At 45.1% G+C, this 25,294-nt stretch overlaps 1 protein-coding gene across 1 annotated transcript; it reads left to right on the forward strand.

The window, feature by feature from the left end:
• Nucleotides 1-24,969, forward strand: ZNFX1 (zinc finger NFX1-type containing 1; the record flags this gene model as incomplete). The annotated part of the gene is made up of 14 exons (XM_081257878.1): nucleotides 1-537; nucleotides 2,423-2,537; nucleotides 6,939-8,747; nucleotides 11,163-11,294; nucleotides 12,743-12,891; nucleotides 13,476-13,625; nucleotides 14,912-15,026; nucleotides 16,102-16,352; nucleotides 17,821-17,960; nucleotides 18,973-19,127; nucleotides 19,506-19,651; nucleotides 21,111-21,221; nucleotides 21,569-21,664; nucleotides 22,531-24,969. Exons 2-14 carry the CDS (start codon nucleotides 2,477-2,479, stop codon nucleotides 24,967-24,969), a joined length of 5,754 nt encoding a protein of 1,917 aa, XP_081114004.1. The 5' UTR covers nucleotides 1-537; nucleotides 2,423-2,476.
• Between the last annotated feature and the right edge of the window lie 325 nt (nucleotides 24,970-25,294).

The following is a 25,294-nucleotide window of genomic DNA, read 5'->3' on the forward strand; positions in this document are numbered from 1 at the left end:
CGCCGCCTAGGCGGAGGAGGCCTAATGGTTGTCAAGGCCACAGTAGCCCCGCCCCTTCCCGGTACACACGAGGCCACCCGGGCTCGTCGGCCTCGCCGCCATGTCGCGCTTTACACGCACCAAGCTGTCCGCCTGGTCCCCGCTCCTTTGGGGACGGCTGAGGCCTGCAACGGCCTCGGGTGCCGTTAAGCCGCCCCCCTCATTCCCCTCCCCTCAGCGGCGCCGGCCCAAGCCCGCCTGCCCTGCCGCCGCCGCCGCGGGGAGCTGAGGCGACGCCCGCGGGTCCACCCGCCTCTGCCGGGCCTAAGGGCGGGGGCGCCGGCTGCGCCAGGGCCCGGCCCCCTCGCTCGCCGCCCCAGGCCCCCTCCTGCTCCCCTCCCTCCTCCTCCGGGCCGGCCCCTCGCCCCGCCCAGTGTCTGCGGGGAAAGGAAACCGAAAGTACCGTGCGCCGGGCGGGGCTGCTGATCTGCTTGGGCCCGAGTCCGAGCGCCAGTCGGCGGCGGCGGCGGCGGCAGAGAGAGGACGCGCCGGAGTCCGGTGAGCGACCCCCGCCCCGCGCCCCGGTCACGCATCTGCTCCCGCCCGCCGCGACCCCCGGCGGCCGCCCCTCCACTGCCGCTTTTGCCCCGACGCCCGCCTCAGCGCCCCCGCCACCTCCTCAGCCCCCGCGCCCCCATCACCCGCTTCAGCACCCGTCACCGCCTCAGTACCCGTCACCTTCTCAGCGCCCCCATCACTCACCTGAGCCCCTGGCCCCTCGCCTCAGCGCCCCTCTTAGCCCCCTCAGCGCCTCCATCACCACCTCCGCCTCCAGCCTCATCACCTAGCTCTCCTCTGTCCCCCCATCTCCACCCTCATTTTCTGCCACAGCTCCCCCTTCATCTTCCAGCGTCCTCACCTCCCATCATCACCTCATTCATCCCCATCCTCTACAGCCACCCTCCGCACCTAGACTCCCCACTCCTACTTCCAGGCCCTCATCACTTTAGCAAACAGCCCCCAGCTGAGCTCCGCCCCACCCTCTCCTTGAGGCCCCCAAACCTCTTCCACCGTCCCCCACCTCCCCAGCGGCTCCCCGCTTCAGCTTTGCCCTGGCACCTTCTTCACGGCCGCACACAGCCCTGGCTCTCCCTTGACCCTACAGTATCTCCATCAGGACCTGCTGGGCGCCTGGGTGCCAGGGACTCCTCCATCCTTTCTTATACTCTCTCAGGACCCTGGAGACTTGCCCCTGAAACCCAGCTCTAACCTCTTTCATCCCATCCTGGTAATTAATATTCCTCTCTAATTGAACCACTACAGCAGCTTGACCGTCACTGATGTTCTGCATCCTGCCCTTTTAGGCCTTGATTCCCAAAGAAACCCGCTCTATCCTGCTTTTGTGGTAGCATTTCCTGTTCCTCTCTGCTCCTCCCTTTCCTTGCCTTTCTTTTTTCTTTTCTTCTGTTTCTTTTATCCCAGAAAATTTGTGAGTTTCTATTCAACAAGAGGAAGAAGGAATTTTCCTCTGAGCATTTTTTTCTAATTAAACAAACAAAAAACCCTCTAAATGTTGAACCTGTGCCATGAGAGCTGGGTTTGATAAGATGAGGGATGAGATTCACCAAAAATATTCCCAGCAGGAAGGAAAGGGACTCCTTTCCTTCCTGCTGACTCCTTTCTCTGATGAGGGTAAAAGCTACTCCTCATGTAATGCCAGATCTATTCACAGTTTCCAACTATGAATGTTTTAAAACTCAGTGAAAGGGACAGTCGAAAAAGTCCCTTTGCTGAGGACTCTCAGCCACTCTTTCCCTAGCCCCTTACATCCCGTAGATGCTAAGCCGCCTGGTTATTGAAACATGTAATTTCTTTCTCTTGATTCAGTAGAGCGGAGGGCTTAATCAGTTTGGCTGTGTTCCAAGGAGTAGTATAGGGATAACTGCTCACTAATTATTTATGTACTATAGAGTACTGTAAGCTGTAGAGTATTATATAGTGGAAATGCTGGATGGAATGGTAAATACATGGTTTGGGGGTTAATAAAAATGTACTTCTTTCTGTCCTGGCAACAATATTTGTTTGCTTTATAGGAGAGGAAAATGAAACCTAGCAACCGATTAAGTATCTTGGCTAAAGGCATAAACCAAACAGGAGTTTTGAGTGGGAATTGATGACACTCCCTTAACCCCAAGAAAGTACAAGGATAAAGGGAAGGGGGAATTTGATCCTTTGAAATTTGATCCTAAATTGTGAATTTAGTGTTTGGTATTGAGCATTCGCAGAGTTGAACACTTGTGCACATGATTAAAATCTATGTTTGACTCTTAATTAACGAATCATTAAGATGTAGAGGTAGAAAGGATTAGCTTGATACGATTTGGGTTTTTTTCCTGCTGGATGCTGTATTTCAAAAGGCACTGATAACTGTCAACCTGTGCAGACTTCCAGACAACTGAAAGTAACGTGAACGTGGAAGAAATCAGGTGACTCAGGCATGGAGGACCGAAGACCTTGTCCGGAGGCCCGGCCCAGGAATCCTCATATTAACCACAGAGGTGAGCGAGGGTTTCTACCTTCAGATGATCCCAGACTGATGATGGTTCCACTTACGATTTTTTGACTTTACAAGATGGTCCAAAAGCAATATGCATTCAGTAGAAACCATACTTCAAATTTTGAATTTTGAACTTTTCCTGGGTAAGATACTGTCTTGTGATGTTGGGCAGCGGCAGTGAGCCGCAGCTCCCGGTCAGCCACTCTGTCCCAGGGATAAACAACTAATACACTTACAACCATTCTGTACCCAGACAACCATCCTGTTCTTTTAGTACATTATTCAGTAAATTACATGAGATATTCAACACTTTGTTACAAAATAAGCTTTGTGTTAGATGAGTTTGCCCAACGGTAGGCTAATGTAAGTGTTCTGAGCACATGTTAAGGTAGGCTTGGCTATGATGTTTGATAGATTAGGTTTATTAAATGCTTTTTCTTTTTTTCTTTTTTTTTTTTTTGCGGTACGCGGGCCTCTCACTGTTGTGGCCTCTCCCGTTGCGGAGCACAGGCTCCGGACGCGCAGGCTCAGCGGCCATGGCTCATGGGCCCAGCCGCTCCGTGGCATGTGGGATCCTCCTGGACCGGGGCACAAACCCGTGTCCCCTGCATCGGCAGGCGGACTCTCAACCACTGCGCCACCAGGGAAGCCCTTAAATGCTTTTTCAACTTAATGTTTTCAACCTACAGTGGGTTTATCGGGAAGTAACCCAGTTGTAAGTTGAAGAAAATCTGTAATGGGAAGGAAATTGAGTTACTTATGAATGAGCAGGCCCACCAAAATAGATTGCACCTCTCAAGTAAAGAATGGTTTATTCCTGGGAATTCCCAGATGGCCCTGTGGTTAGGACTTGATGCTTTCGCTGCCATGGCCCAGGTTTAATCCCTGGTTGGGGAACTAAGGTCCTGCAAGCCGCACAGCATTGCCAAAAAAAAAAAAGAATGGTTTATTCCCTAGCTACAACATGAATTACTCAGAGACTAGACGACCGTCCCCTTTCCTTAAGAGAGCTTCTAAATGGGTGCAGTTCACTTTAGCAAAGGTAGTGTTGAGGTGTCAGAAATGGAAATAACCGTTTTTTGGGTTTTTAAAATATTTATTTATTTGGCTGCGCCAGATCTTAGTTGCAGCATGTTGGATCTCGTTCCCTGACCAGGATCGAACCTGGGCCCCCTGCATTGGGAGCACAGAGTCTTAGCCACTGGACCACCAGGGAAGTCCCTGGAAGTAACTGGTTTAGAGCAGCATTATCCAGTAGAAACATAATGTAAGCCAAAAACTTAATTTTTAATTTTCTAGTAGCATCATTAAAAACAAAAAGAAACAGGTGACATACATTTTAAAAACTTAATTTAATAAAATTTGGTATTTGTCTTATTTAAGCCAATATATCCAAATAATATCATTTTATTATAATTGAATATATTTTACTATTATAGTACTTTTCTTGGAGTTTTTTTTCTTTCCAGTTTTATTGAAACATAATTGACATACAGCACTGTGTAAGTTTAAGGTGTACAGCATAAATGATTTGACTTACATGTATCATGAAATGATTACTGAGATAAGTTTAGCGAACATCTGTCAACTCACAGATACAAAATGAAAGAGCTAGAAAAAATGTTTTCCTTGTGATGAGAATTCTTAGGATTTACTCTCTTAACAACTTTCCTGTATAATATATAATGGTGTTAATTACATTCATCAGGTTGTACCTTATATCCCTAGTACTTATCTATCTTATAACTGGAAATTTGTACCTTTTGACTCCTTCATCCATTTCCCCCTCCCCCAACTCCTTGCCTCGGGAAACCACAAATCTGATCTCCTTTTCTATGACTTTGTTTTTGAAGTATAATTGACCTACAACATTATGTTAGTTCCTGTTACACAACATAATGATTCAGTATTTCTGTATATTTCAAAATAATCACAATAAGTGATTATTGTTACACAGTCTGTTACCATTACAAAGATATAACATAATTATTGACTATATGCCCCACACTGTACAATTCGTACCCATGATGCATTTATTTTGCAACTGTAAGTTTGTACCTCTTAATTTGCCTCATCTATTTATCTTCTCCCCCTACCTCCCTCCCCTCTGGTAACCACCTATTTATTTTCTGTATCTATAACTCTGTTTCTGTTTTTTTGTGTTTGTTCATTTCTTTGGTTTTTTAGATTCCACATATAAGTAAAATCATACAGTATTTGTCTTTCTCTGTCTTACTTAGCATAATGCCCTCTAGGTCCATCCATGTTGTTGCAGATGGTAAGATTTCATTCTTTTATGGATGAGTAGTATTCCGTTTTATATATATATGTATGTATATATGTATGTGTATATACGTGTGTGTGTGTGTTTGTGTACACCCCACATCTTCTTTATTCATTCCTCTGTTGATGGGCACTTAGGCTGCTTCTGTATCTTGGCTATTGTAAATAATGCCGCAGTGAACATAGGGGTGCACATACCTTTTCTAATTAGTGTTCATAGTACTTTAATAATTTTAATATTTGTATTGACTCCCACCAAATATTCAAATATTATCATTTTAAGATGTTATCAATATAAAAAAATTTAATGAGGTGTTTAACATTTTTTGCTGTTAAGTCTTTAAAATTCCATGTGTCATTTTACACATCTTAATTCAGACTAGTCATATTTAAGATGCTTAATAACTACACATAGCTAGTTGCCATATATTTGATAGCACATGTCTAGAGTCCTTGGCACCAAAGCAAAGTTAGTTCTGAAAGTATCACTCTACTGTAGTGATTATTCTGTTTGCTCAGAACTTTCTAAAACGAAACTAAACTGAATGGATTCTTGCCTTTCCCTAAGTTTGCAACATGTCTTCTGAGTTTCAGTCATGGAACGAATGAGGAAGAACTGTCGAACTTTATTTTATGAGCTACGTGAATGTTGAAAGGATGAGAAATGATACAATTTTCCATTCTTTCAAAACACTGAGTCTTCTAATCAGATCAGATTATCAAAAGTAGGACTTTCTTATGATGTCTTGGGAGTTTGAAAAGTAAATATAAAAGTAACAATTAGAAAAATTTAAAGTTCAGTATTACAGTATTTATATTTTACCAAATTTTCCTTTATCTTGTCACATTAAAATTTTCTCTACAATGTACAAAACAAGGAAACATACATTAGTGGATTTAGGATCTGACGACATGAAATGGTACAATCATCTTGAATATGGTGTGCATTTGAAACTTTCATAACATTTGTTATCATCCAATCATGGCGTACAGTCTTATTTTGTTTATTTGTTTTTAAAATCTCCAAGTCATTCTGCTAAGTGGGGTCAGCTCTAGAATCAGTTTTAGAGAAAAGGAAATTGAAAGAAAAAGAGCTTGGGTATGTTGGCCAAGGTCACTTATGAAATGTGTGGCAGATCAAGGAAGACAAATTCAGCTTCAGCCACAGGATGATGTTAGCTTTCCTTTGTGTGCTGGGTATGTCTCCTCCCTCTCCCCACACCTCCCTGTGTGAGGCTTGGGAATAGATAAGTACTAGGTCGATGAACTCGTGCTGCAGAAAGGAGGAAAAGTTAATTTTCATTTTTCAGCCTCCTGAATCAAAGTTTGAGTTTCATTTCTCAGTTTTCTGAAATAGAACTTGAGTTTTATTTTTCAGTTTCCTTCACAATCTATTATTTGGCTCAAAAACATCTTGGTAAAGGAAGCCCTACCTTCCCCCTTTGCCATCTGATGCTGAGGAATGTTCCAAAAGCATTTCCCTTTATGGTTTTATCTCATTTGACGTCTCTGTTGCCTATGACCTAATTGTTTAGAGGCAGAACCAATGGCCCTAGAAATCAATAGGGTATTCCCAATAAAAAATTATTAGTATTTCTGCTAGTAATTAACATTAATGAGAGCTTTTTATATGTCAGGTAGTATACTAAGCATTTTATAAACATTTAATCTTTACAGCAACCCAGATGGTGAAGCTTAGAGAAATTATGCAACTTAGCCAAGGTTATACAGTAAGGAAGTACCTAGACCAAGGTTTGAACCAGATCTGTTTAGCTGTGAAACTCATGCTCTCACTGTTTTTCGGTACTGGCAAGAGACTGAAAGCAATGAGATGACCTTTTTGAGCCTCTGAAATAATCCCAGCTTGTGAGGATTAAACGAGTAGTTATCCTCCATCATGTATTAGGCACTCAACAAATGTTTATTTTTTCTTTTGCGCCCTTTGAAAAAACAATATTTTCGTAATATATACAACAAACATGATAAACTAGTTTATATTTATCACGACTTGGTCGGAAACCTTTTTTCTCTCCAAATAAAACCTAAGCTCCTTAGTTGTTTTGGAAAATGAAAGTATGTTCATATCATTGTACTTACCCAAAATTCCCATTGTGTTTAGAGCCTATGGATGGAGAATTACCACCAAGAGCTAGAAATCAGGCCGATAATCCACCAGCCAGTGCTCTCAGAGGAGGAGCCAACCAGCCCGGAAGGCATCCTAGGGCCAACAACCATCCTGTTCCTCATTGGCAAAGAGAAGAGAGGTTTGGGGCTGTGGGCAGGAACCCACATCAGGGCAGGAGAAGCCAGGAGGGGCGTGCCAGTGATGAACCTAGAGGCCAAAGACATGGTCAGGAAAATGACACCAGGTGGAGAGGTGGCAACCAGGAGGGAAGGAACCGCAGACCACCACGATCTGATGAAAACTTTCAGCAGTGGCGGAGCCCCCACCAAAAGCCTGCAGAACAGCCACAGCAGGTGAAGAAACTGGGCTACAAGTTCCTAGAAAGTCTTCTGCAGAAAGATCCCTCTGAGGTGGTCATCACACTTGCCACAAGTTTAGGACTGAAGGAGCTCTTGTCTCATTCTTCTATGAAGTCCAACTTCCTTGAGCTCATCTGCCAAGTTCTTCGGAAGGCTTGCAGTTCCAAAATGGACCGCCACAGCATTCTCCATGTTCTGGGCATATTGAAGAATTCCAGATTCCTCAAAGCCTGCTTGCCGGTTTATGTGGTAGGGATGATCACTGAATCCAGCCCCCATGTTCGAAACCAGTATCCAGAACACATTAGCAACATCATCTCCCTCCTCCAGGACCTTGTAAGTGTCTTCCCTGCCAGCTCTGTGCAGGAAACTTCCATGCTCATTTCTCTCCTGCCAGCTTCTCTTAATGCTTTGAGAGCCTCTGGTGTTGACATAGGAGAAGAGACAGAGAAGAACCTGGAAAAGGTCCAGACCATCATCGAACATCTGCAGGAAAAGAGACGAGAGGGCACTTTAAGAGTGGACACCTACACTCTTGTGCAGCCTGAGGCAGAAGACCATGTTGAGAGCTACCGGACCATGCCCATTTACCCCACTTACAATGAAGTGCACTTGGATGAGAGGCCATTCCTTCGCCCCAACATCATTTCTGGGAAATACGACAGCACTGCTATCTACCTGGATACCCACTTCCGACTCCTGCGAGAGGATTTTGTCAGACCCCTGCGAGAGGGCATTTTGGAACTTCTCCAAAGCTTTGAAGACCAAGGCCTGAGGAAGAGAAAGTTCGATGACATCCGAATCTACTTTGATACCAGGATTATCACCCCCGTGTGTTCGTCAACAGGCATTGTCTACAAGGTGCAATTTGACACAAAACCACTGAAGTTCGTTCGCTGGCAGAACTCCAAGCGATTGCTCTATGGGTCCTTGGTGTGCATGTCCAAGGACAACTTTGAGACATTTCTTTTTGCCACTGTGTCTAATCGGGAGCAGGAAGATCTCTGCCGAGGAATTGTCCAGCTCTGTTTCAATGAGCAGAGCCAACAGCTGCTAGCAGATGTCCAGCCCTCTGACTCTTTCCTCATGGTGGAGACAACCGCATACTTTGAGGCCTATAGGCACGTCCTGGAAGGACTCCAGGAAGTCCAAGAGGAAGACATCCCCTTCCAGAGGAACATCGTGGAGTGTGACTCTTATGTGAAGGAGCCAAGGTACTTACTAATGGGGGGCAGATACGATTTCACTCCCTTAATAAAGAATCCCTCTGCCACTGGGGAATCTCTGAGGAATACTGAGGGCTTGAGACATACCAGAGTTAATGTCTTAGACCCCAGCCAGTGGCCCTCAAAAGAAACCCTGAAGCTGGATGACTCCCAGATGGAAGCCTTGCAGTTTGCTCTCACAAGAGAACTGGCTATTATTCAAGGACCTCCTGGAACAGGTAAGAGAAAATTTTTCAGAGCACATGACATTTGCCCTATGAGATAGGCAAGGGAGACTTGACTCTAGGTTTCTGGAATGTCTCAGTTTAAAACATTCCCCTGGAATGGGCATTGAACTTGTTTAAAAAGCAGCTCCTCGTAGTGATTTTCCAGTGAGGACCCATTGGTATGCGTAGTAAGACTGCTGAGGGGTCAGACTTAGGGAGATGCATTACTTCTGCTCCGTCGCAGGCTATATTAATTTGCTTGATCTTACATAAATTTAAGTTAAATGATATCAAGTATATAATAGCACTGGACACCAAATACTGCTGTATATGATTTGCATCTGTTAACTCATTGCAACTCTGTGAGGTAGAAACCATTCCATTTTATAGATGAAAAAAACTAAGGCAAAGAGAGGTTGAATAATATGTTGAAGCTCACACAGGTGACAAGTAACAGACATAAGACTAGAACTCAGGCAGTCTAGAAGCCGGCTCCTGGCTTCTCTATCTACCACACTGAACTTGCTTCTCTTAGAAATATACCTCCCTACATCCTCCTCCCCGTGTGCCACTCTCTAATCCTCCTCTGAGATGATAGCTACTATTAGCAGTTTGACATGTGTCTTTTGAGATGTTTTTCAAAGTTAAAACTGATATATCTTTGTGTCTTTACGTGTATTTATAAGTTTACATAGCACACTTTTCCTATTTTTTAAATAACAAAAACAAGATTATGCTCTATATATTGGCCTACAATTTATATATATGTATATAACATGTTAGGGGTATTTTTACATTCTTTACACTGCAGTCACATTTAGAAATATACCTCACTCTTTTTTACCATCCCTGCATTCATGGCATGAATGCACCAAGATTTTTTTTTTTTTTTGGTTTCATAGACAGTGCTTAATAAGTATTCATAATCTATATCTGTGTGTGTTTATCTCTGAGTACTCTGCTTATTATTTCTGTAGTTTTTTTCCGAATGTGGGAATTCACGTTAATAGTTAGGGTAGGTACTGCTAAATTACCCTCCCAAAAGAATATTTAAAAAATAAAAAACAAAACAGGAAGAGGTTCTTTAAAAATAATGATAAAATAATGGCAACTCGTGATAAAAAATTAATGTAACAAAATGGAAAGTTCTTCCTGATAAGAAACACCCATATGACGGGAAAATCTGCATAATTAAAGTGATGCTTTCAGGGCTTTAGAAGAAGAAAAAGGATGTACCAGTTTGTACTGCCACCGAGAATGAATTAGTGTTCCCATTTCCTTATATACTTTCCAGCATTGTTGTATGTTATTAATCTTTGCTCATCAGCAGTTTTTGCTGATCTGAGAGGTTAGAGTTTTTGGCTCATTATTAATTTTAACTTTATGTTTTAATAAAAAATGGTTCAAATATTTTAAAAATTCCACGTCTCTCTCCTCCCACCATCCCACTCAGTTCCTTTATCTAAAGCAAACAATGTTATTGTCTTCCTGTTTATCCTTCCCGAGATATTCTATGAATATTCAAGCAAATGCATACTTATATTTATTTCCTCCCACTTTTTTTGACTCACTATGCTAGAAAACACTTTGCATATGTTTTGCTTTGCTCACTTATAAAATATTCTTGGTGATCCTTTCATACTGGTGCATAAGTATTATCTCACTCCTGTTTGTGGCTGCATAATATTCCATTGTATAGATAGCTCATAATCTCTTTAACCAGTTCCCTATGAAAGATTTACTGATAAAAACAATAGGTCAGTGAACAACCTTGTTTGTGAGTCATTTCACACAGAAGCAGAATATATCCAGGAGAGAAATCCCTAACTGAATCAAAGAATATGTGAATTAGTAATTTTAATAGATAGTGCCAAATTGCCCTCTGGAAATGTGTATCACAGTGGTTAATTTGTATTTCTTTAATCAAGAGTGAGATTAGGGCTTCCCTGGTGGCACAGTGGTTGAGAGTCTGCCTGCCGATGCAGGGGACACTGGTTCGTGCCCCGGTCTGGGAAGATCCCACATGCCGCGGAGTGGCTGGGCCTGTGAGCCATGTCCGCTGAGCCTGTGCTCCGCAACGGGAGAGGCCACAACAGTGAGAGGCCCGCGTACCGGAAAAAAAAAACAAAAAAAAGAAGGGGGAAGGCTAGAAAAAGACTGTATATTCGTTTTTGTTTGTGCATAGAATGACTACCTCTGGAAAGTTACGCAAGAAACTAGTAACGCTGGTTGCTTCCAAGAGGAACTAGGTGGCTGGGGACAGAAGAGTGAGGAGGACATAATACACCCATTTGCGCTTCTAGGATTTTAAACCATCTCAATATATTACCTTAAATTTTTAAATAATAATAATAATTTGCTGTACGTAATTACTCCTTTTAGAAAGTCTCTTAAGTTTTTTAACTCTCCTTTTTCCTTGTTTTTTAGGCAAAACCTATGTGGGTCTAAAAATTGTTCAGGCCCTTCTAACCAACGAGGCTGTTTGGCAAGTTAACCTCCAGAAGTTCCCCATCTTGGTTGTGTGTTATACTAATCATGCTTTGGACCAGTTTCTGGAAGGTAATATCTGTCGGCAAAATTGTTCTCTGTTGGGAGTTCCCTGGTGGCCTAGTGGTTAGGATTCTGGGCTTTCACTGCTGTGGCCTGGGTTCAGCCCCCTGGTCAGGGAACTGAGATCCTGCAGGCTGTGTGGTGTGGCCCAAAAAAAAGGTTCTCTATTAAGACATTTGTAGTTGAACCGTCAGCAAGTTCAGTAACTTTCTATTGCTCTTTGGATAAAGTCCACAACCTGAAAGGCTGTGTGTGGTTTGCTCCAGCCTAATTCTGAACCTCATCTCCTACCTCTTCCCTTGTTCTCTCTAACTCCAGCAACTCTGACTGTCTTCAGTTTCTTGAGTTCTCCAGCTTCTCCCTTGGCCCATGCTGTTCCCTCTGCCTAGCATGTACTTTTTCTTTCTCCCGCTGTCTGCATCTTGATGCATCCAGCCTGGATGGCTCCAGCTGATTCCTCAGGTCTCACTTCATGTGGACCTGCCCTCTTGGCCCCAGACAAGGTTAAGACTCCTTTTGTATTTTTTTCTTCAAATACTTAATTAGCATATATGTACCAATTTATTTGTATGTGTCTCTACCCTAGACTATAAACACTAAGTAGATTGGTCCTGTTTCTTGCTGTATTCAGAGATCCTGGCACATACTAGACACTCAAACAATATTAATTGCATAAATGAATGAATAAGTGTTTGTTTTTCCTTTGGAAAATAATGCTTAGACTATTATTTTCTAATCTTTCATATCCTCCTTTCACCTAGATTAAATCTTCCTTATTCCTAGAGTATCAGTTTAAATTAGATCCTCAAAAATCAGATCTCTACCCCACCCAAACTAGTTAAGGTCCCCTGTTATACACTTTTAGCATGTATTTATAGTATTAAGTTTTATTATGATAAAATGTTTAATATGTATCTTCTCTGGTAGACTGTGAGACATAAGAACAAATGAGGAACTGAGCCTGTGTTTTGACCACTGTATCTTCAGAAACTAACACATGCCTGGCACATAATAAGCAATCAGTAAATACCTGTAGAGTGAATAATAGAGAACATTTACTAATGCTTACTTTGGGCCAGGCCCTCCCTAGGAGCTATAAGGATACTCTCTCGTTTATCCAGACTATAGCCCTATAAGGAAAATATTACTGTCTTCAAATCACAGACAAAGAAACTGAGGCTCAACTTAAGTAACCTGCCCCAGGTTACATAGCAGTAAGTGGTGCAGACGAGACTTGGGTCCCCAAGTGTCTGATTCTAAAGCCTTTACACTTTACTGCTCTGCAGGTCACATCATCTCTGGGGCCTTCTTGTTCACTGGTGGGGTAGGTTCCCTGTAAGTACCAGTTTGTACCCTAAGGGACCAGCTGCAACAACATCCCAAACATACACAGCTCTCACCTGAGAGAATCTAGCATAGCTCCTCTTAACTCTGCCATGCTCTACTTTGCTCCACAGGCATCTATAAATGTCAAGAGACCAGCATTGTGCGGGTAGGTGGAAGGAGCAACAGTGAAATCCTGAAGCAGTTCACCCTGAGGGAGCTGAGGAACAAGCGGGAATTCCGCCGTAACCTCCCCATGCACCTCCGAAGGGCCTACATGAGTGTAAGTGCCAGCTTTGGAGATCTGGGGTAGCTCAAGGGAGAGATAACCAAGATGGCAGTGGCTTTCTGGGTAGGCAGTCCAGGGGAGTTAGGGAGGCTCCACAATGCTGTGAAGGACCCTGGTTCCTTCCAGCATTCCATTCGGGTAATCCTGCGGTGTGATCTTTGCCCTCATAATCCAAGATGGGGAAAGGACAGAAAAGGGCACACCACCCCTCCCAGCCCCTGCCAGGGCCTTAAAGCTACTTTCCCAAAACCACCCATAGCACTTTTTCTTACAGCCTGTTGACCAGGTAAGTATCATCTTCTAGCTGGGCAGCATTGTGCCCAACCAAAACTTTGAGTTCTTATTACTAAGGAAAAAAGAGAGAGGTCTCTACCACAGTATATTTGGCCTGTTTTTCTGTTGTATTATTTGTTTCCTTTTCTTACTAGTTGGTAGGAGGTTTTTAGACATTTTAGATATTAATCCTTTGGTTTAAAGACTGGCTGTTCCTGTGTTAGCTTTGTTTTCCCTCAAGGCAGAGACTGAGTTTGGGGCATGATAATACTTCTTCATCATTTCTTTCCCTCTGTTCTTGATAGATCATGACACAAATGAAAGAGTCAGAGCAAGAGCTGCATGAAGGGGCCCAGACTCTGGAGTGCACCATGCGTGGCGTACTACGGGAACAGCATCTGGAGAAGTACATCTCCCTCCAACACTGGAAAAGCCTCATGAATGGACCAATACAGGTAGGGGTCATCTTGTGGGGCACAAGCATCTCTCTTGTCCCCATATTTGGCAGCAGAAGTAGCAGTCCAAAGCATTAGCTATAATCTGCTAAGATGCTGCTGTGATGTGAAAAGTTCCTTTTTGTGAGAAAAGGCAGCTGAATATACTAGTCAGAAACAAGACTCTGGCACCAGTCTGCTGGATGTGAATACTGATTTTGCTCTAGGCAAGTTACTTAATTTTCTTGTTCCTGTTTTGTCTTTTGTAAAGTGGGGATAGGGACTTCCCTGGAGGTCCAGTGGTTAAGACTCCAAGCTTCCACTGCAGGGGCCACGGGTTCGATCCCTGGTCTGGGAACTAAGATCCCGGAAGCCGTGAGGCGTGACAAAAAAAAAAAAAAAGTGCACATAATAACATTAAGTTAAACCACATGAAATTGCCAATATTTTTAAATTTAACTTGCAAAAATGGCAGTTTCTTACAGATCAACTTAATTCTTATAGTATTGTTATTGAATAAACAAGTCAGTATTTGTAAACCTCTTGATTTAATAAGTGTGCTCTAAGTGCTTGTTAAACAAAATCATAACGAGGCAACCTAGCACATATAGAGGGCCTGGGACTTGACAGTCTGGTCACACAGACTTGTGACTTGAGCCAGTGTGATCCTCAGGTCCCTCAGCAGTCAAGCAGGAATAATAATAATGCCTGCCTTCAAAGGATATTATAAGAAGTATCTGCTATCTGTGTATTTTTTTTTTCTTTGTCGGCTCTACTGCGCGGCATGCGGGGATCTTAGTTCCCCAACCAGGGATCGAACCCATGCCCCCTGAAGGGGAAGCACAGAGTCTAAACCACTGGACCACCAGGGAAGTCCCTGACACAATCTCTGTTAAGTGGTTGGCCAGAAATCTAGTGAGATGGTAGCTCTACCATCAGTGGGTTGGTGATTTCCAGGGTTTGAAGCCCCAAAGCCTAAAAGGGTCAGTCAGAGTCCTATAAAGGACTGAAGCAGGCTAGATGTGAGGCGTTGGGAAGTAGCAAGGACTAAGGCAAACTGGAGAAGGGGTGGCAGCAACCCACTTCAGCCATTTGTTGCTATTTAGGATGCAGGCTCATTGCTCCCATAGCTCCTGAGTTTTTCAAAAGAGCAGGAAAGGTTTGTTTTTAAATCTATGCAAGTCATATTAAATGACCCAGTTGCCCAAATGTTGCGTTTTTAAGGGAATTACCCCTTGATCCTTTGGGAAGACCTTTCCTCATGCTAGTTGTCACAAAATTCTCATGACTAATAATTCTTTCCTCAGAATAGCGAATGGATTTGCTTCCAGGGCAGGAAGCATTCCATGATGCTGGAGTGGCTGGGTCTGGGTATTGGTTCTTTCATCCAAAGTGTTGCTCCAGCAGGACCTGAAAATACAGGTAAGAGGTGCATGTCTACCTAGAATCACATCTTAAGGTGGAATATGGTAAAGACTAGAAGAGCAGGACTTAAAAGTAATGCCCAGAATTTATAAAGAGCTATAATCAATCAGAAAAAGACAAATAATAGCTTAATAGGAAAACAGATAAAAGACTTTTAATAAGCACGTCACAAAATAAATCCTCATGGTCAATAAACATGAAAAGTGCTCATTAGAAACGAGAGGAATTAAAACTACAATGATATACTATTACACACCTACTAGACTGGCAAAAATTAAAATGTTTGATATAATCCCACATTGAAAGAATGTGGAGCAGTGGGAACTCTGATATGAGGCTGATGGCGATATTAATTGACAAAACCACTTTATGATAATAGAAAAGCAGAAGGAACTCAAATATCCATCCATATTTGTACACCAGATGGATAAATTACAATCTATTCAGATAATGGATACAACTGTGAAAAGGATTGAATTACAGCATATACAGCAATATGTATGACTCTCAAAAACATGCTGAATGAAAAAAGCAAGTTATAGGAAAATATTGATCTATACAGTATGATTTCATTTATATAGAGCTCAGAAAAGTCAAAACTAGATGATGGTTGTTGTTTGAAGATATATATACATTATATATGTGATAAAGTTAAAAGGGAGGAATGACTAATCTAGAATTCAGGTTAGTAGAGCCCACAAGGGTCTTCAAAGAAATTGGTAACTTTCTGCTTCTTAAGTTGGGTGGAAGGTACTTGGATGTTCATTTTATATACTTTTATAATCCTTTAAGTTGCACATTTACGTTGTATACTTTCCTTTGTATATGTATTTGACATAAGTAAAACCTTCCTTAAAAAGGCATACATTCATGTGATTTTTTAAATGTAACAAAAAGGTATGCAAGGAAACCTAAGTCTCTCTCCCCTCTCGTTCCTCCCATTTCCCTACCCAGAGGTAACCACTTAAACCCCTTAAGAATGTCTTCATGCATCTAAGCTCTTATAGGTACTCTTTTTCGTCCTTTGGCTTCAAGCGTCTCCATCCCTGTCCTTCCTGCTTTCCTCTCTTAGCCAAGGCAGAAGGGGAGGAGGAGGAGGAAGAAGGGGAAGAGGAGGGTTCGCTGATTGAGATCGCAGAGGAGGCTGAACTGATTCAAGCAGACCGGATGATTGAGGAGGAAGAGGTGGTGAGGCCCCGGCGGCGGAAGAAGGAAGAGAATGGGGCAGTACAGGAGTTGGCTAAAGTGCTTCTGGCCATGAGGCTAGACAACTATGGCCCCGGGACAGCAGCCGGGCAGGAGCAGGCTGCAGGAGAGTGGGAGGTAAGCTCACTTCCTTGTGGCCCCTGCAAGTCCTAACAGAGCGGGAAATGGGAGTTCAGTTATTATTGCCAGGTGGGTGTGGGTAACTCTCCTGAAACAGGCCTGAGAGCATCTGTTCTGACCAGAACCACAGCCCCTGATTTCCACTCATTTCTGTTGCACTGTATGTATTCACTTCATCCTCATAATTAGCTTAATTTACCCTTTTACAACCTAATCCTAGTATAAGATAGGTACAGTTTCCAAGAGTATAAAAATTATGGCCTCTTAGAGGGGCCCTGGCAAGAAATGCTAACTTAGAAAGACAGGAAGCAGGTAGCCAAGTGCTTCTCTTGAACTTTTAGAGAAGCGCAGCACATATGAGTCAGATCAAACACTTACGGTCTCAGTGCTTGGTGCTTTCATGGATATTCTCTTTTCAACTACAAACAAGTCTGTGCATTAAGATTTTAGAGGATTCAAGTAAAACAGAATGAAGTAAGCTATGTAGACTGGATGGAATATTCATCCTTCAATCACTCTGAAATTTGATATTTCTCTTAGAGCCAGAATAGTATAAATGCCCAGACTTTCTGTCTGCTCCTTCCTTTGGTAGAACCCAGTGGTCCTCAGAATTTACCATGCCTTACTCTGACAATAGAGCACTGAACCCCATTGATGATTTAAGGGACTTCAAGGGCAGCTTTGAATGCAGCTTTCTCCAGTCTGCTGGCTTTGAATCTGATCTCCTAGTTCAGTTCAACATCACTATGCGAGGGACAGAATCATGAGCCCAGTACTTGGAAGCATGGATTGGGCATCTCTGCCATGTGGCCTCCGGAGGAGTTGAATTGTTTGGTTTTGAAGCAGAGGGGGGTCCATAGTATTGTGACATCTATCTGGCATGCCAGTCCTCCTAAGGCTCATGCAGAGCCAGGGGGGAGCACTTTCTCCGAAACGGTGCCTTTTACCCACTTGTTAAAGGTACTATCTTGATAGAACGGCATTAAGACCATCTTAGCAGGATCTGTATGGCATTTAACGAGAGAGACGCACCTCCACTACTGTCATGACATGTTTTAGGAATGAGAAGCAGACTGTGGTCAAAGATGTTCAGTAATAACTAGTGCCAGCACTCTGCTAAAGTGCTTTCCATGTATTTACTCCTTCAGTCAATCTAGCAACTCTGTGAAGAGGTACTATTATTATTCCCATTTTATAGAAGGGGACGCTGAGGCACATAGAGGTTCAGGTTCAGTAGCTTATTCTAGGTCCCACAACAAATAAGAGGTAGATGGGACTTTGAACCCAGACAGACTGGCTCCAGAGCCCTCATTTAGCAATGAAGTATCTGTCGGGAGAGTGTGAGACACTTAGAGAAGTTCATCAGAGATGACGGCTCTCTTTTTAAATGTGCTCTGGCCCCGCCTCGGGCTTAGAACCAGGCCCACCGCTACTCAGTGACTCTGACTGGTACTGATACCTACAGACCCAGCGCAGCCAGAAAAAGAAAATGAAGAAGAAAGTGAAGGTTGAACTTCGCAAGCTGAACACCATGACTGAGGCCGAGGCCAATGAAATCCAGGACGTTTGGCAGCTGGACCTGAATTCTCGCTGGCAGCTTTACAGGTACTGGTACTGTGCCTGTCCCCCTCCCCCCCACTTACCCCCAGCCCGCCCATGTAATTTCCCCAGGGGGTTCCTTTCCTGTTCCTAGAATATAAGCCCTTCAGATCTTCAACATTAGTGTTAACCGACGATTGATTGAGCACCCCACTGAGCTGAGTGCTAGATGCAGCCATGGGATAGAATAGACAGGCTTTGTTCTACCCTCACGGGGTTTAGAGGCTATCCGGGAAGGCAAATCCGTTAGTTCCACAAATAAAAAGTACAAATAGGCATCAACACCAAGGAAGAAAAGAGCAAGGAGTGCTAAGAATATTAACATGGGAGCTGATCTAATCTGAGCTATCCAGGAAAGTGACATTGGAGGCAAGCTCTGGGAGATGAGTAGGCATTAGTAAGACCAGCTGGGAAGGGGGAACAGGTGAGCTTGCAGGGGCCACATGGGTAAAGACCTCGAGGGGGGAGGGAGCGTGTTTGAGAAATTGAAAGAAGGCAGCCAGCATGGCTGTGTCTCAGACAAATGGAAAGTGAGGGCAGAGAGGTGGGCAGGGGCCAGACTGTGCAGGGCCTCTTAGGGCTGAAGAGTACCACTGGAAGGTTTTACAGCAGAGTGGTGACATGATCTGTTTTACTTGTGGAGAGTTACAAGTAATTCTCCACAATTACAGTTGTGAGGGGAGGAGTGGGGACTCGGGCAGGAATAGAGTAGGGACAGTTTGTGAGAAATTCTTCTTGAAGCTTTTAAAGTCCCTTGCTCTTGTCCAGTAGTTAACCTCTGTTCTTTATCCGCCTCCTTCCTTAGCTCCTGACCACTTACATACATCTCCCTGCACATCATTTTGTTGGCCATTTTGGACTCTCGGGTCCCTGCACGTCTGGGTCTCTCCTTTCTCTGTGGCTTGTAACTTCCTCTAGGGTGTAGGTTCCACTTCATGCACAGGGCACACTGAAGGGGCTTCCTCCACCTTCTCAAAAAGCACATGGCTTCCTCTCCTTGGTTCTTCACATTCTCCAGGCTGTGGCTACAGATGTACCAGGCTGACACCCGCCGAAAGATCCTCAACTATGAGCGTCAGTACCGCACGTCAGCAGAGAGAATGGCTGAGCTGAGACTCCAGGAAGACCTGCACATCTTGAAAGATGCCCAAGTTGTAGGAATGACAACAACAGGTAAGAAAGCATAGAGTTCACTACTGATGCCAAATGCCTATCAGATTATCTAGGACAGGTAAAGAGAAACTTCTTTAGTAGGTTAGAGGAAAATACCATGAAAAGCTATTGAAAGCAAGCTGTGTTTAGGGTTCTCTTCGTGAAATTTACCCACTTGCTTCTACTGCATTTAGAACCTCAGCAGTGACAACATGGGGATGATGCTCTGGAGACCACCCAGCAGCACTCATTCTCATCCAGTGGTCACTGTGGCCCTGGGTGAATGTGAGGACTCGGTTGTAACAGACCCAGGCTCAGGGGTCACCAATCCAGAAGCCCAGTGGCCCAGCGAGTCCAGGACATCTGCTCAGAGAAGTCTCTTTGTTCTCTTGACTCGAGGTGCTGCCAAATACCGCCAGATCCTGCAGAAGGTGGAGCCTCGGATCGTCATCGTGGAAGAGGCTGCTGAAGTACTTGAGGCCCACACCATTGCCACCCTGAGCAAAGCTTGCCAGCACCTCATTTTGATTGGGGACCACCAGCAGGTAGGCCAGGGGCCCCTGGAAGATGGGCTGGCTCTCTGCAGGAGTGGAGTCAGGAATCAGACAGGAAGACCCTGGTCTCTGCTTTACCAGTCCTCAAGCTTATTAGTGGCTGTCTGTGATACCTCTTTTCCTCACCTCCCATGTTCAATCTAAGAGCAGGTGCTCTTAGATTTGGGGCGTGTTTTAGAGGTAGCATTATCCATTTCATCTGTTTCCTCTGCTACTGTTTAATCTACCGTAGCTTTTTTTTTTTTTTTTTTTTTGCGCTACTCAGGCCTCTCACTGTTGTGGCCTCTCCCGTTGTGGAGCACAAGCTCCGGACGCGCAGGCTCAGCGGCCATGGCTCACAGGCCCAACCGCTCTGCGGCATGTGGGATCTTCCCGGACCGGGGCACGAACCCGTGTCCCCTGCATTGGCAGGTGAACTCTGAACCACTGCGCCACCAGGGAAGCCCTACCGTGGCCTTTTAAGTGCACTGTTACAACAGCATGTTCCCCATCCCACTGCTTCCATTTTTGCCACCCTCTAATCCATTCATAAAGGAGCCAAAGTGAATCTTTTCAAAAAAGTAAATCAGGTCATGTTACTCCCCAGATTAAAACCCTCCAGTGGTTTCCCATTGCACTTAAAATAAAAATCAAGCTCTTGGGCTTCCCTGGTGGCACAGTGGTTAAGAATCCGCCTGCCAATGCAGGGGACACAGGTTCGAGCCCTAGGTCCGGGAAGATCTCACATGCCGCGGAGCAACTAAGCCCATGTGCCAGAACTACTGAGCCTGTGCTCTAGAGCCCGTGAGCCACAACTACTGAGCCTGTGCTCTAGAACCCGTGAGCCACAACTACTGAGCCTGCGTCCTGTAACTACTGAAGCCCACGTGCCTAGAGCCCATGCTCCGCAACAAGAGAAGCCACCACAATGAGAAGCCCGTGCACCACAATGAAGAGTAGCCCCGCTTGCCGTAACTAGAGAAAGCCCGTGCACAGCAACGAAGACCCGATGCAGCCAAAAATAAATAAATAAAAAATAAATTTTTTTAAAAAATCAAGCTTCTTAAAGTGGCCTACAAAGGCCAGTATTCTCAGGGTTCAGCCTGCTTCTCTGACCTCACCTCATACCACCATCTATCTCATTTGCTCACTGTGTTCCCACCCTCTTCTTTCTGCTCCCTGTTATGGCTTGCTCTTTGAATGACTGGTGACTTCCTCCATGCTGGTGTCAGCTCAGATGTCACTGTTCAGAGAGGCCTATGTAAAGAACCTCCACCCCTGGGCATTCTGTCCCATCACCCTTATTTCTTGGCTTCATGGCCTTTGTCACTCTTTGTCCTTAGCCTGTTAACAACTAAAGCAGTGCCTGGAACACAGAAGCCACTTGAAAAACATTTGATAGGTGGGTAGATGGATGGATGGTGAAAATACATTTTCAGTGGAGAATCCTCAGACGTGTTTCTCTTCTCAGCTGCGCCCCAGTGCCAATGTGTATGATCTGGCCAAGAATTTCAACCTTGAGGTGTCTCTCTTTGAACGGTTGGTGAAAGCAAACATTCCCTTTGTCCGTCTGAACTACCAGGTGAGAAGCTAGACCTTTGTTACTAACCAAATGTCCAAGAAAAGGCTCCTGGGAGCCTGCCCAATGCCAACAAGAAAGCTTGGCATTTTTATTTCATTAAAATAATGCTAGTTTAGTACTGAAATGACTCGGTCAGATTTATTTTGTTTTTTTGTTTTAAAATACCACAAGTTCAGCCTGTGTTGAGTTTGTGTCAGATGAAGGAGCTGTTTATATTCTGCTCTTTTCTCCCTATTATTATTTTCAAATGTTACCTCCCCATATTTTCCACTAGCAACTTAGTCTTTAGAAAACTGTCCATTTTACTCTCTGCCCATGTTTTTAATGACATACATGTCTTGTTTCAGCACCGCATGTGCCCTGAAATTGCCCGGCTTTTGACACCCCACGTTTACCAGGATCTGGAAAACCATCCCTCTGTTCTCAAATACGAGAAGATTAAGGTGAATCTGCCCTACCTGATCTTTCTCTGATGCTGTCAGCAACCTAGGAGGTTATATTTTCCTCAGGACAAAAAAGGGCTTTCAGAAGGGAATACAGCCAGCTTTTTAAAAGGCTACCTAGGGCTTCCCTGGTGGTGCAGTGGTTGAGAGTCCACCTGCCGATGCAGGGGACATGGGTTTGTGCCCCAGTCCGGGAAGATCCCACATGCCACGGAGCGGCTGGGCCGGTGAGCCATGGCCGCTGAGCCTGCGCATCCGGAGCCTGTGCTCCACAACGGGAGAGGCCACAGCAGTGAGAGGCCCGTGTACCGCAAAAAAAATAAAAATAAAAAAATTTTTTAAAAATTAAAAAAAAAAGAAAAAGCTACCTATTGGGAATTCTCTGGTGGTCCAGTGGTTAGGACGTGGTGCTTTCACTGCCGGGGCCAGAATTTGATCTCTGGTTGGGAACTAAGATTCCCCAAGCCATGCAATGTGGCCAAAAACAAAAACAAAACACAAAACAGTAAAAAGCTAGTTATTAGGAAGAGGAATAGTATATAAGTTGAGAATACAGGCCTGGGTTTTTGAATCCCAGCTCTGCCATTCAGTAGCTGTGTAACCTTTAGCAAACTGTATATCAGTTCTGAGGGTCAGGGTCTTCTTTTGTACATGAGAGTAATGGTTGCTGCCTCGTAATATTATTGTATTGAAGGAGATAAGGTATATAAAGCATTCAGCACAGTAGAATGCTCATAAGTTAAAGATTATGGTACAGAGTATACAGAAGCCTTCTAAGGTCCCTCCCTGGAACAGGGTCAGTGGCCAACGCACATGAAGATAGAAAAAACTACCATGAATGTACCTTCTCTTCTTTTTCTTTCCAGGGGGTCTCTTCCAACCTTTTCTTTGTAGAACACAACTTTCCTGAACAGGAAATCCAAGAAGGCAAAAGCCACCAGAACCAGCACGAGGCTCGCTTTGTGGTGGAGCTGTGCAAGTACTTCCTGTGCCAGGAATACCTGCCCTCCCAGATCACCATCCTCACCACCTATACCGGGCAGCTCTTCTGCCTGCGCAAACTGATGCCTGCCAAGACATTTGCTGGTGTCAGGGTCCATGTGGTGGACAAATACCAAGGGGAGGAGAATGACATCGTCCTCCTCTCACTAGTGCGCAGCAACCAGGAAGGCAAGGTGGGTTTTCTCCAGATATCCAACCGCATCTGCGTGGCCTTGTCCCGCGCCAAGAAGGGAATGTATTGCATTGGAAACATGCAGATGCTGGCCAAGGTGCCCTTGTGGAGCAAGATCATCCATACCCTTCGAGAGAACAATCAAATAGGCTGTGCCCTCCGGCTGTGCTGCCAGAACCACCCTGTTACCCACACTTTAGTATCCAGAGCTTCTGACTTCCAAAAAGTGCCCGAAGGAGGCTGCAGCCTACCCTGTGAGTTCCGGCTGGGCTGTGGGCACGTCTGCACCCGTGCCTGCCACCCCTATGACTCTTTGCACAAGGAGTTCCAGTGCATGAAGCCATGCCAGAAGGTCATCTGCCAAGACGGGCATCGGTGCCCCCTTGTTTGCTTTCAGGAGTGTCAGCCTTGTCAGGTGAAGGTGTCCAAAGTCATTCTCCGGTGCGGCCATGAACAAATGGTCCCTTGTTCCATGCCTGAGTCAGATTTCTGCTGTCAAGAGCCTTGCCCCAAAGTCCTGAAATGTGGGCACAGGTGCAGCCACCTATGTGGTGAAGACTGTGTGCAGTTGTGTTCAGAAAAGGTCACCGTGAAACTCAAGTGTGGGCACAGCCAAAAGGTGAAGTGTGGCCATGTGGAGGACCTCAGGTATGACCTGCCAGTCAAATGCACCACCAAGTGTGGCACCATCTTGGACTGTGGGCATCCATGTCCCGGCTCCTGCTACAGCTGCTTCAGAGGGCGCTTCCATGAGCGCTGTCAACAGCCCTGCAATCGCCTGCTCATCTGTTCACACAAGTGCCAGGAGCCGTGCATTGGCGAGTGCCCGCCCTGCCAGCGGACCTGTCAGAACCGCTGCGTCCACAGCCAGTGCAAGAAGAAGTGTGGGGAACTGTGCAGTCCCTGTGTGGAACCCTGTAACTGGCGCTGCCAGCACTACCAGTGCACCAGACTCTGCTCTGAGCCCTGTGACCGACCCCCATGCTACGTGCCTTGTACTAAGCTGCTGGCTTGTGGCCACCCCTGCATTGGTTTGTGTGGGGAACCATGCCCCAAGAAGTGCCGTGTCTGCCACCAGGAAGAAGTCACCCAAATCTTCTTTGGCTTTGAGGATGAGCCAGATGCCCGCTTTGTACAGCTGGAAGACTGCAGCCACATCTTTGAGGTGCAAGCCCTGGACCGCTACATGAACGAGAAGGATGGTGAAGTTGCCATCAAGTTGAAGGTCTGCCCTATCTGCCAGGTGCCCATCCGCAAAAATCTGAGGTATGGAACCAGCATCAAACAGCGGCTGGAAGAGATTGAAGTTGTCAAGGAAAAGATCTTGGGCTCAGCAGGGGAAATCGCAGTCAGCCAGGAACAACTTAAGGCCCTACTGGAGAGGAAGAATCTCTTCTACCAGCTGCTCCCTGAAGACTTCCTGATGTTGAAAGAGAAGCTGGCCCAGAAAAACCTGTCAGTGAAGGACCTGGGCCTTGTTGAGAATTATATCAGCTTCTATGACCACCTGGCTGGCCTATATGATTCCCTGAAAAAAGTGCACGTCTTAGAACAGAAGCAAGTGAGGACTCGATTAGACCAGGTCCATGAGTGGCTGGCCAAGAAGCGTTTGAGCTTCACCAGCCAGGAATTGGATGACATCCAAAGTGAAATCCAGAGGCTCACATACCTGGTGAACCTGCTGACCCGCTGCAAGATAGCAGAGGGGAAGGTGAGAGGCAGCGTAGCAGAAGAGGTCTCCAGAGTCCGGAAGATCCTCGAGGGGACATGTAAGTTCACCCGGAAGGATGAACAGCTTGTGCAGAGAAAGATGGAGGCTCTGAAAGCCACCCTTCCCTGCTCTGGCCTGGGCATCTCAGAGGAAGAACGAGTGCAGATCGTCAAAGCCATAGGTTACCCTCGTGGCCACTGGTTCAAGTGCCCCAATGGCCACATCTATCTGATTAGTGATTGTGGGGGAGCCATGCAGAGGGGCACGTGTCCTGACTGTAAGGAGGTGATTGGGGGCTTGAACCATACTCTGGAAAGAAGCAATCAGCTTGCTTCGGAGATGGATGGGGCCCAGCACCCTGCCTGGTCTGACACGGCCAACAACCTGATGAACTTTGAGGAGATCCAGAGGATGATGTAGGAAGATGACATACCGCTCGCTGCCTTTTGCCCCGGCCACCATATGGCTGGGGCCGGCTCCCCCATGAAAGAATCGAAGTTTGTTTTTTATTACTGTCCTCTTAGTCTTAGCACCTATTTAAGGATCCACTTTTAGGGCTTGTCCACATTTGTTTCTAGATTTACCCCTGCTCTAGAGTAAGCACTTTACCTCCAGAACTGAGAGCAAAGTTAACAGGTCTCTCCTCTTGTCTTTTCTGCAAGTTAGTGGACGGACTGCCTGAAGCACGTTTGGGGCTTCCACCTAGGCTACCTAGTAGTGTCTCTGGATCCTGACTCAGTCACAT

The sequence above is a fragment of the Mesoplodon bidens genome (assembly GCF_964165515.1).
Source record: "Mesoplodon bidens genome assembly, chromosome: 15".
NCBI classification, from domain to species: Eukaryota; Metazoa; Chordata; class Mammalia; order Artiodactyla; family Ziphiidae; genus Mesoplodon; species Mesoplodon bidens.